This window comes from Triturus cristatus, chromosome 2_1, assembly GCF_964204655.1.
Source record: "Triturus cristatus chromosome 2_1, aTriCri1.1, whole genome shotgun sequence".
Taxonomy (NCBI): Eukaryota; Metazoa; Chordata; class Amphibia; order Caudata; family Salamandridae; genus Triturus; species Triturus cristatus.
In genome coordinates this window covers 79,646,392-79,659,291 of record NC_140581.1, presented here as the reverse complement: position 1 = coordinate 79,659,291, position 12,900 = coordinate 79,646,392, and the positions used below count along the sequence as shown (strand labels likewise).

The window sequence follows — 12,900 nt, the reverse complement described above, 5'->3', positions numbered from 1 at the left end:
CACACAGGCTCTCAAGACCTGGGTCTCAGCAGAAGAAAGGCAGCAATGCAGGAAGTATCACACAGGCTCTCAAGAGCTGGGTCTCAGCAGAAGAAAGGCAGCAAAGCAGGAAGTATCACACAGGCTCTCAAGAGCTGGGTCTCAGGAGAAGACAGCACTGCAGGAAGTATCACACAGGCTCTCAAGAGCTGGGTCTCAGCAGAAGAAAGGCAGCAATGCAGGAAGTATCACACAGGCTCTCAAGAGCTGGGTCTCAGCAGACGAAAGGAAGGCAGCAATGCAGGAAGTATCACACAGGCTCTCAAGAGCTGGGTCTCAGCTGAAGAAAGTCCGCACTGCAGGAAGTATCACACAGGCTCTCAAGCGCTGGGTCTCAGCAGAAGAAAGGCAGCACTGCAGGACTATCACACAGGCTCTCAAGAGCTGGGTCTCAGCAGAAGAAAGGCAGCAATGCAGGAAGTATCACACAGGCTCTCAAGAGCTGGGTCTCAGCAGAAGAAAGGCAGCAATGCAGGAAGTATCACACAGGCTCTCAAGAGCTGGGTCTCAGCAGAAGAAAGGCAGCAAAGCAGGAAGTATCACACAGGCTCTCATGAGCTGGGTCTCAGCAGAAGAAAGGCAGCACTGCAGGTGCAGATTGTCCGACGGGATATCAAGCATAGGAATATCGCAGTATCATAACATCGTAGACAAAATATTGAGGAACAAAACATCGAGAGGGCAATGCATATAGAGGAAGTATAGATTGACTATTCTTAACTCCACAGCCGGCACCTTCAAGACTTGTATACCGTCAAGGTACATTTAAGTAGTGTTAAGTATGCAACAAATCTACACTGACTTACCTTTCCATATGCATCATATTATCCATATTCTATCACAATATTCCCTACTGGATATTTAGGAGGCAAACCCAGGCTGGAGACATAATCTCACACTACTTTTTTAATTTATCTGATTTTGCACAATAAATGAACACTACACCTATAGAACATAAATATTTCTTTAGCAGTCTGTTAGAACTCATCGCAGTCCAGGAGTATTAAAGTTATCAATGGTACGTTTGTGTTCAATAGATTTAATCTTTGCAAATGAAAACTGCATAACTAGTCTTCTTACATTAGTATTCTCAAAAAGAATACTATTGACTTCTAAAATTTGCATAATGTAGTCATCAAATACTATAAAACGACAATTTAAATACAAAATGCAGTATTCAACTTTGTGTGTCAAAGGCTCACCTTTTTCATCTGAGGTACTTGATTCCTTTTGTGTTACTGGCAGCTGTGTTTTAGCTGGTTCTAGATGTTAAAATCAGAGGAGATAGATTACCCCATAGAAAAAAAAGACACATTAAACTGCAAAAAAGAAACAAGTATAATCCTGGTGCAAAGAGAGGTTAGTGCTTGGCAATAACAGCATCTTTAAACAAGGACTGGCCAAGTCAATAGGTCTGTATTTAATGGACTAAAACACAAAGACTCACCTTTATCATCAAAGATACTGCCATCTGTTGGTGTTACTGGTGGTTGTGTTTTGGTTGGTTCTAGGGGATAAAATCAGAAAAGGTAGATTTACTTAATAGAAAAACGAAACAATAAACTGCAAAAATGAAATGAACACAATCCTGGTGCAAAAGTGGAGAGGTTAGTGCTTTGTAATAACATTTGTAAACGAGAACTGGCAAAGTCTATTGGTCTGTACTTAATGGACTAAAACGCGTGCCCCATTATCAGCATATCACAGTCAGACAAATGCAAGAAACAAAAGGTGCCCTATGTTGAACACACCTTTACATTCAATGCAGTCTTGTATTTGTTTCTATTTGAAATAAAGCTTAGACAATGGAGTCTTCAATGTGGTCCTTCTTTTGTTCCTCAGATAGAAAGAAGCAAAGGACTGAAAAAATAGCTCCTTTGCCACCCAACCTTCATCTCATAAAGAAACAAAAACAAGACTATAATGCAGGCAAAGGAGGCTTCAAAATACACACCCTTTCTCTTCTATAAAATACGAAAATGAGATGACAGGAGAGCCTTAGGCCAACCATTTAAACAAGCATTTGCAAAGCCAATAGGTCTTGTATTTAAAGGAGCGTCAGGCTTTGCTATAGTTGTTTAAAGTTCCTAGCACATCAGAAGAACAACGTCAATGGATTGATGCCTGTGCATCTACAGCAGCATCCTTGCAGACCCACTCCAAGAGGGCCACCATGTGCACGCGCCATTGCCCCCATGGCATATGCATTGTGATGCTTATGCTCTTATGGTGTGTTGTCATCAATATTTTTGTTTACCATTTTGATGGGGCTGTGTCAAAAAGGTAAAAAAAAATCTTTTTTAAAAGGTGCCTGAAAATGTCAAACTAAAGAGACTATCCAGGTAGCACTTGACAGCTATAGGGACATCTATTGTATAAAAAAATAGCCTGAAGCCTTATCATGGATGTAAACTACCATTTTAAGTAGTTTAAATGCTCAGTGGCTTGTGGGTTGATAACAAGGCTGATGGACAAACCTGTCTTTAAAGCCAGCTACCTCCACAGTAGCCATTGGCACACAGAGAACGAAGGAAGACGAGAGAGAGAGTGTATATCTCTGTCACTCACAAGGCCTCACCATACAACTAAAGCACTTTTTAGGTGAAAAGGAAACAATACAAAAGCAGCATCAGACAGCATCTACTTAAAAAAACAAGTATTTAGTGTGTCTAAGGTCTGCCATTGCAGAGCCTGCGTGCAGTCTGGTACTGTCATGCTGACTGGGCAAGTGCAACCACTTGCCAGTCCCTAAACCTTCCCTTATCTTCATATCAGACACCCCTAAGGTAGGCACAAGGGCAGGGTGCAATGAAGTATAAGGTAGGACATGCCCTGGTGTGTGTGGCATGTCCTAATAGTGAATTACAGCCATTTTCGTTTCTCACTATTGCACGGCTACCTGTTCCCCATAGGCCAGAATGGGCAGTTTGTTTATAAAATCCTATAATCCTAACTGACCCAAGGAACATGGTAGAAATACAAGTTTAGTATGCCTGAACTCAGAATGATAAAATACATCTTTTAGTGAAGTTGGTTTTAACATTCTGTGTTTGGAAATACCACTTTTAGAAAGTAGGTATTTTCTTGCCTATCTATCCAAGCCTGCCTGTGCTAGGTTGTGTATTTCTTGTCCGGAGTTTGAGTGACATGGGCTGGGGGAATCCAGGAGACAGGTTGAGTCAGCACAGGGCTGAATAGAGAGATCTGCATGTAGATGGGTTGGAGGAGTTGCACCTGGGACCTGAATAGGGCTGTGCCTTCCCTCCACAATGCTGGCTCCACCTCCTGTGGTGCGTCTGATGTCCCTGGCCTACACTGTGAAAGGAAAGAAGGAGTCTTGTCAACAAAGTGCTCCAGGACTGATCAGAACTGGTTTGGACTAGGCCCAGGCCTCTCTGCCTTCAGAGAACAAAGAGAATAGTAGTATAAATATGGGGACCCAGACCCCAAGACTTGAGATCACTTCTGAAACAACAAGACGAACCTCTGCCAAGGAGAAGAACCAAGGAAGCTGTAGGAGTTGGACTGCCCCCCTGCCAGTGTGCTGTGTTGTTGGGTTGGCCTGCAGTGGTGTCTTTATTGCCAAGGAGAGGAGAAGGAACTTTTTACCGAACTTTCATCATCTTGCAGAATATTTCTCCAAGGCCTTGAACTTGTGCTTGCCTCCTGCTGAAGTCTCAGGGACAAAAGACTTCACCCCCAGCTCCACTCTGAATTTGCTTGCTGGGAATTCTGCCTGCAGAAGCCTGCGTGTCGCTAGGAGCTGGAAGCGCGACTCAATGAGAAGAAGCGTGTCGCAGCTGCAGCTGTTGCTGTCCCATCGCCGGAGAAGCGTGTCGCTGCCGCAGAGGTCGCCGCCCCATCACCAGAGAAGAGTGTCTACGTCAAAGCTGTTACCCGACACATCACCGGAGAAGCGTGACGCTGCCGCAGAGGTTGTCGTCGCATCACCGGAGAAGCATGTCGCAGGAACTGTTGCGGCTCCAAAGTTACAGAGTCGCTGCACGGCCACCAGGCGTGCACGCATCGTCTACACGTCATCGCATCAAGGGTGCCAACTTATTGCATTGCACCGGATTGTCGCATTGCATAGATGCACCATCTTGCCGCATCGCAACTGGGCTGCAGTACGAGAATCTACGTATCACCTCCTCTCTGGTAAGTATCAAGACGCATCCCCTACTCTGCGCAAGCATTGAGGCGCAACGCGTCATCTCCCCCCGAAGCAAGGAACCCAAACATCTCCAACGTACAAGCCTTTTGTTTATTTTGCGTTACGCATCCAGGTACTTTTGTGAGAACTGTGTCGCATTTACCACCAACTTGAACTAAGTTACTTCTACCATCATTAAGTCAATTTTGAGTACAGTATTGTGGATTTTTGTCCTTTGTGGTCTTGTGTTAAGTCTATATAAAGAATACTTACTTTTATAAAACCTGTGTGGTGTCCATCTGTAGTGTTTTCACTTTATTACTGTATGTGTTCACAAATGCTTAACACACTGCCTCTGAGATAAGCCTGTCTGCTCGTGCCAAGCTACCAAGGGGGTGAGTAGGGGTTATCCAGTAGTGTAATCCCCTTTCCCTGGCTTAGAAGCAAGGGTCCCTATTTGGTGAGGTACCTACCTCTGCCAACTAGAGACCCCCAGTTCTAACAGTGAGTGTTTCTAAAAAGTTTAAGAACGGTATATACATACACATAGATTGCTCCGAGTGCTTCCCACAGAAGGCAAACCTTTCAGTTCAGATAATTCGGCCCGCCAGGTCGAGGGAAAACACCACCGCGATATCACCAGCGGGTCCGTGGCTGTTTATTGGGGCAGCCGAATACGTGAGGAGCAGTTTTGCACTATGAGGAAGTCTCCTGCCACCCGTGACATCTCACTTACCTGTGTGTTTTTAATTATTTTTTTCCACAAAGAAGGACTACCAGACCCATGATGCTTTACGAGGCGGTGAGTGTGCTGCCGGCCCACAAGGGCATGACTATGTTAATTAAATAAATTGAGGGAAGCATCTGGAACCATGGCTTGTGGTTTTTCAATGCTGCCAGGAAGAAGGGCGCAAGGCCCGAAACGCGTCGCAGCCTGCATTGGATGGTAAATGGTTGCAGGTACTCCTTTGTGCAAAGAAGATTGCTCCGGGTGCTTCCCACAAAAGGCAAACCTTTCAGTTCATACATACACATATATATATATATATATATATATATATATATATATATATATATATATATATATATATAAATATACGCAAAGGTGTATTGAAAAATGAGTGGGTGTATGAGTGTCTGAATGGATGATTTACTGGGTGCGTGACTGACTGTATAAGTGAGTGATTAAACATGTCTTAGTGAATGCATGGGTGAATGACTTATCAGTGTGAATGTCTGCATCAGTCTGTCAGTTGGTGTGTAAGTGGCTGCTTGGGTGGGGAGTAGCTATATGAGTGTCTGTATGGGTAAATGATTGGTTGTCTGAGTACCTGTATGGGTGCCTGAATGTCTGTGTGGGTGAGTGGGGGGGTGACTCCCTGCATGGATGTGTGAGTGGGTGTATGGGTTCATGGGTGCGTCTGCGAGGTGCTATTTGGGTGGGTGAGTGTGTGTATGGCTGTGTTGGTGAGTGAATGGATGTCTCAGTGGTACATGTGTGAGTAACTATATATAAGTGTTGGAGTATCTAAGATCCTATAAGCGAATGTGAGGATTGTGAGAGTGACTGTATGGATGAGTGTGTGCTTGTGTCAGTGATTGTATGATAGATTAAGTATGTGTTAGTATCTGTATGAATAAGTGTGGTGGTGTGTGTATAACTGTATAGGTGAGTAAATGGCAATGTGATTGATTCTTTGCATGTGTGTGTAACTATATGGGTGAGTGGTGGTGTGTGAGTGTCTGTATGGGTATATGATTGCATATCAGTGGCTGTTATAGATGAGTGACTACGTGAATGAGTGACTGTATGGGTGAGTGAGTGGATGTGTGTACACCTATGAATCAGTGAGTGGGCATGTACTAACTGGTATTGGTATGTCTATTGTTTCGAGAACGGTAGTCTGTATTTTAGAGTGGGTGTCTCAAAGGTTATATTACGGTGTGAAGAGGTGCATCAAATATTAAGTGGATGATGTCATCAGTGATGTCATTTGAGATGTCATCAGTGATGTCACTGACCATGTCATGAGTGATGTAATATGCGACGTCATCAGCAGTGCTGTGCAGGAGCGTGAGCTATAGTTAGCTCAGCTAACCTATAACGGCCGTATTTCTCTGGTTTTGTACGAGCAAAATGTCAGCCTAACCATAACGTCCCTGAAACCTGTATTTTTTTCAGTGAATGTCCAAGGGTTTTAAATGTTAATTCCTAAATATAATGTCCCTGAAAACTGTGTGTTTTTTCAGTGAATTTCTAAGGTTTTGTAAAAGCTAATTTCGAACTACACCTAGATAGGTAAGACGTGTGCAGAAAGAGAAAGAAAGACACAGAAAGAAACAAGTTAATTGCAGAAAAAGAAACAGAGTTGAAGAAAGAGACTACTGTACCTTACTACAGACGCATACAAAGTAGCCTCATCACTAATCCTTGTCCACAGATGTCTTAAACCTCACTTTTCTCTTGAAGGTTCACTATTCATCGACTGCTCAGAATGTTACGCCTACCAAATAAAAAACAACAATCCTAACCATATCACTGTTGTAAGTCTCACCAAGTTTGTGAAGGTATGCATGCATGTGTCTCTGCTTTTACCTAGTGACACGTTACATAACAACAAACCTACAAATACTTGAATACCTGTGTTTCAAACAGCATATCCTGTAAATGTGTGTACAAATAGGTGTATGCATTTCTTTCCGCTCATAATACAGGGCACATGGGTATTCAATAGTATATTTGAGGGGCTCTAAAACACCTGTATACATAAGACATGTCTACCTATGCTATCGAATGACAGAGCAGAACTGAGAAGATTTGACCACCTACAGGAGAAGCTACCCGGTTTTTAAGCTACCATCTTCAGATGCATAACACATGTAAGAATACATGTACAAGTAGAGGTATACCGCAGTTATGAGAGCACGCAGACCTTTAAACTTTACAGCTTCCACTTCCCATTTGAGTACACAAAAAGAGGCGAGAGAATTTCAGAGAGAAGCAAGAGAAATGCAGAAAAAAACAAGAGAGGTGCAGAAAGAGTAACAATTGTGCAAAAAGAGGCAAGAATAGTGCAGAAAGAGGCAAGAGAAGTGTAAAAAGAGGCAAGAGAGGAGCAGAAAGAAGCAAGAGTGGTTTGCATACTATTAGTACCAATTTAACACCCACATTTAGGAATAAGTACCAAGTGACCAGTCTCTGTTTGCAAAGGGCCTTCCACCACGCTGTAACACTTGCCGCTGCATTTTTGGTAATGTCCGATCCGTTTGAGCAAGTTTTTTTTTTGTTCAAATCTGCAGATTATGCAGCAGATGATGGATTATGTGGCAAATGCGGAAAATGTACAATTGTGCGTAAATCGGTGCAGTCAAAGAGTTGCATGATTCCAGTGGCCCTGCTCATACCTCTGACTAGGTCCGACAGTGCTCCTCAGTGGTTCCTTCTTTTTTTTGTCTCATTGAGTTTATACTTTAACTTCTATAGTAAGGAGGAAGACTAAACCTGAGGTTACTACTCCACAACACAGACTACCATACCACATAATTAGTCTCCATAGCATATAATCCTACATAATTCCTATACACTAAATACCACATACTTTCTATCCACATAATTTCACTGCACAAAATACCACATAATTTCACTACACACAACGTACAGCCACTCCATTCCAAAAAACATTACTAAAAAACTATTACATTTATAACGCCAACAGCTCTAACTCTCACAAATCCGAGACCTGATACAACTAGTAGTCGCATTTGCATAGTGGTGGAGAAAAGGGGCTGGGCCTCCGACCAGCGCTCAGGAATTCCACTGCATAGGACTTACAGGAGGTACCAGGAGGGCTGCTCGGCCCCCAAAGTCCCTCAGGAGTAAAGTGGATTTCATCCCCCAACCAGTAGTTTGCCAGGAGGCGCTTTTTCAGAGTGGTAGAGAAAGGGGCGTCGCCTCTGAAGACCTCTTAGCAATCCCACTGTGTGGGACTTACTGGAGGTAACAGGAGGGGTAGTTGGCCCCCAAGGTTGTCCTATTACCTCCAGTAAGTCCCACGCAGCAGGACTGGCAAGTTCTCATAGCAGGCCACGGCCCCTTTGCCCACCACTCTGCAAACGCGCTCCCAGGCGCGCTCTTGGTTAGGGATTAAAGTCCCCTTCGCTGTTGGCGGCCCTTAGGGGCCAACTAGCCTAGCTGATACCTCCAGCAAGCCCCAGATAGTGTGATTGCTGAGAGGTGGACACAGGCCACGACTCCTTTCTCCACCCCTCTGCAAACACACCTCCTGGTGCGCTCTTTATTGGTGGATGAAGTCTCCTTGCCTCCCGTGGGTCCTTTGGGGCTAACTAGCCCTCCTGTTATCTCTAGATTGCTGAGAGTGGTCAGAGGCCACACCCTCTTTTTACACCACTCTTCAAACACGCCTCCTGGGTCACTGCTGCTTGGAGGATGAAGTCCACTTTAGTCCTGAGGTCCTCAAGATACAAGAAGACCTCATCGCCCCACCAGCAGCGCGCCAAGAGGTGTTTGCAGAGTGGTGTAAAAAGGGGCATGGCCTCGGACAACCTCTCAGCAATCCCACTGTGTGGGGCTTACTGGAGGTACCTGGTGGGCTAGTTGGCCCCTAAGAACCCTTAAGATTAAAGGGTACATAATCCCCCAAGCCAGAACGCAACAGGAGGTGCATTTGCAGAGTGGTACGGGGGGGCCCTCCGGGTGATGCCGCCTTGTCTTTTCAGTTTCTTTAATTCCTTCTGGGCCCCTAGGACCATATACCCCAGGGCCTGAGCCATTTAAAAAAAAAAGAATAGAAAAACAGAAAGGGGCAGCACGGTCCCCCTCCCGAGGCAGATTTCGGCCCCGGGGACCCCATACCCCAGGGCATGGCCACTTTTATTAATTTTTTATAAGAATATATCTAGATTTAAAAGAGGGGGCCATCCTCCTGAGGCCATTTTCGCCCTGGGGACCCCACTCCCCAGGGCTTTGCATCTTTTAAAAAAAAAAAATTTTATGGGAGGGGGTCATTTTGGCCCCGGGGATCCTATCGCCTGAGGCCTGGCCTCACGTTGGGGACCGCAGGGGGAGCCCCAATGCCCCCGCGGTCCCAGCTGGCTCCCTGCCTCCTGCGGAAGCCGGCATTGCTTTTTGGACAAAGGGAGCTACTAACATGCAGCTCCCTTTAACCAAAAGCATTTCTGCTTTGCTTAATGGAAGCGAGAGTAGTTTTCCTGCTCTCGCTTCGATGAAGCAAAGCAGATGTATGCTATGGCATGGCGTGAGCATGCATATAAAAGGGTTCCCTCAGGACCTATATTTCTTCTATCACAATTCAATGCAACATGGGCTCAACATCAAAATAGTCATATCAACAGGACTAACAATATTTCTTTTATCATACTTATTTATTTAACTTCTTTTTATATGCAGGATATCAATATAAAAAATTATTCATTTTCTTTCTTTTTTCCCCCCAACATTTTTTATACAAAAAAATCAACAGTGTTCACACATAACATTCAGGAACACATACAATGTACTGTTTTAGTAAATAACCCCTGGAAAGACAAAAACAGTTACACATACCAAAACTAAACAATACACAGACTCATCCAAACTCACACAAACTCATACAACATTCACCCAAAAAAAATATACATCTGGATAGGGGGGAGACTACAGATTGCAAAGTCTCTGTGACCAAGTGTGATGCGTATGTTCCACAAGATCTGAACATTGGGTCATTGGTGGGCACCCTGGGACATTGCTGGTGCCGGTCCTGGGGAGTGACGGTCCCCAGGGCCATCGAAGGCTTCTGGAGGGGGGCTGCGAAGCTCCCCTCCATTAATGTTTAAAGCCCCGGTGATGTGGTGGTCCCTGGGGCCGGGGGTCAGCAACGGACCCCTGAACAGAGTGGGGGGGAGGAGCGCACCCCACACTTGTTAAAAATTGAAGCCCCGGGGAGGTAGTGGTCCCCGGGGCTTGGGGGGCCCGAGAGGCACCCACCCATAATAAACAAAAGCACCGGACTGTTGGTGGGCCCCGGGCCTCGGGGGCCTGCTTGGCCCCCCCACCCATAATAAACAAAAGCCTCGGGAAGGTGGCAGTCCTCGAGGTTGCAGGGGCCCCCACACGCCCCACATAATAATGATGCATTGCCCCCAGGACCTGTCCCACCCAGGGCCTAAAAGGAATGGGACCTCCCTTTTTTATCAGCCCCCGCTTGACGAATCACCCCAAACCTTTCAAGGCAGGAGCTGACCTGAGCGGGCCATTTGTTTAAAAAGTTTCGAGAAGATTTGTCAAATGACACCAAAGATATCAGCAAAAGAAAAACCGTTTTTTGAATAGTAACAAGGTCCTAACTATAACTACCTACTGGCGACCACCAGTATGTCAGGTGAATGCCCTCTTTCTCCACCACTCTGCAAAGGCGCCTCCTGGCGCACTCTTGGTTGGGGTATGAAGGCCCCTTGCCTCCTGAGGGTCCCTGGGGGCCAACTAGCCCTCCTGTTAACTCTAGTAGACCCCACACAGCTGGATTGCTGAGATTGGTCAGAGGCCAGACCCCCTTTTTACACCACTCTGCAAACGTGCCTCACGGAGCACTGCTGCTTGGAAGATGAAGTCCACTTTTAGTCCTGAGGTCCTCTGGACACAAGAGGACCTCATCGCCCCACCATCAGTGCGCCAAGAGGGGTGTTTGCAGAGTGGTGTAAAAAGGGGGGTGGCCTCGAACCATCTCTCAGCAATCCCACCGTGTGGGGCTTACTGGAGGTACCTGGTGGGCTAGTTGGCCCTCGAGGACCCTTAAGATTCAAGGAGACTTAATCACCCAACCCAGAACATGCCAGGAGGCACGTTTGCAGAGTGGTACAGGGAGGGGGTGGGGCCTCAGGGAGATGCCGGCTTGTCTTTTCAGTGTTCTTTTTGGAAGGGGGGCTGTGTGGCCCCCCTTTCCTTAATACGTTTTGGGCCCTGAGGGCCCCATTCCCCAGGGCCTGAGCCATTTAAAAATAAAAGAATTAAAAATTCGGGTTTCGGCCCTGGGGACCCCATCCTCCTGGGCCTGGCCTCACGTTGGGGACCGCAGCGGGAGCCCCAATGCCCCCACAGTCCCACCCGGCTCCCAGCCTCCTGCGGGATCTGGCATTGCTTTTAGACAAATGGAGCTGCTAACATGCAGCTCCCTTTGCCCAAAAGCATTTCTGCTTTGCTTTATGGAAGCAAGAGCAGGAAAACTGCTCTTGCTTCCAAGAAGCAAAGCAGATGTTTGCTATGGCATGGCAGGAGCAGTGCTCCTGCTATGCCGTAGCAAACTGAAATGTCCCGGGGGTGGCCACCCTAGGACATTGCTGGAGCCGGTCCTGGGGGTGGCGGTCCCTAGGGCCATCAAAGGCTCCTGAAGGGGGGCTGTGCGGCACCCTCCCTTAGTGTTTAAAGCCCCGGGGGGTGGTGGTCCCGGGGCTGGGGGTCCGCAATGGACCCCCGTTCCTTAATTATTCAATCCCCCAGGGAGGTGGTGGTCCCTGGGGCACTATGGAGGGGGGGGTAGGAGCGCCCCCAACACTTGTTAAAAATTGAAGCCCCGGGAGGTGGCGGTCCCCGGGGCTTGGGCCTCCCCACCCATAGTAAAGAAAAGCCCCCGGGGAGGTGGCAGTCTCCGGGGCTAGGGGGAGGGCCCGTGAGGCTCCACCACCCAGTCTAAAGAAATGCCCTGGGGAGGTAGTGGTCCCCGGGGATTGGGGGGCCCCGCAAGGCCCCCCCACCCATAATGAACCAAATCACCGGGGAGGTGGTAGTCCCCGGGACTGCGGGTGCCCCCACGGGCCCTCACATAATAATGATGCATTGCCCACATAATAATGATGCATTGCCCTCAGGACCTGGCCCACCCGGGGGCTTAAAAGAAACAAAGTGCGGGAGACCACTCTTCGTTTGGTTTTTTTACATTTCAGTGGGGTATCGCGCATCCTACGCGTCATCCTCATTCTACCACAGTGGGCTTGTATACATCTGATTCTAACATTTAAACATATGACCGCCTTTTTAGGCAATATTAACTGGAGGTATTTCTCAATGACCTTCCATGATCAATTATTCCGGTTATTTCATATCAGTAAATTCATAGATACCAAATGGTGATAAAAATGGAAAACACTATTTCATAATCCATTTTACCCCAGTGGGGTAGACGGACATACATTTAAATATTAAAATCAGATGTATACAAGCCTACTGTGCTAGAATAAGGATGTAAGAGGTTTAAGAGGAACTACTGAATAAAACTTGACAAGCCGGTCTTAGCGATGGGACACGGTGTTGTAAATACGGTACTAATGCGCCCTTGAGATGAAATGTTAAGTACAGCCTTCTGCCTTGTGAAGCAAACTGCATGTCAGGCTAAATAATTCTGTTATGTTTTCAAAATCACTCGAATGCGATTGAATTGTACTCTATTTATAATATTGAAACTGACAAAAAAGTATTTTGTTTATGCCTACAACGGGCGCAAAACACATGTGATGTTTCTTTAAAAGGTACCGGAAGTGATGCACAAACCTAACCCGTGACCAAGGAGTGAGGAAACTCCAAAACGCACTGGGATTTATATGTTGCCAATGTGGAATAAAAACGCTGATAAGTACTGGAGTTGCGGTACTGTGGTGTTGTTCTGGCTAGGGAAATTCCTACTGGCCATGGCTACAGA

At 46.3% G+C, this 12,900-nt stretch overlaps 1 protein-coding gene across 1 annotated transcript in view; it reads right to left on the bottom strand.

The window, feature by feature from the left end:
- LOC146863780 (polymeric immunoglobulin receptor-like) overlaps positions 1-12,900 on the bottom strand; it is a 291,482-nt gene that overhangs the window by 26,180 nt on the left and 252,402 nt on the right. Inside the window, exons 5-6 of the mRNA XM_085628016.1 lie at positions 1,487-1,546; positions 1,242-1,301 (exon numbers count right to left, since the gene is read on the bottom strand). Coding sequence (XP_085484142.1) covers positions 1,242-1,301; positions 1,487-1,546 — 120 coding nt within the window. The remainder of the gene's footprint in view (positions 1-1,241; positions 1,302-1,486; positions 1,547-12,900) is intronic.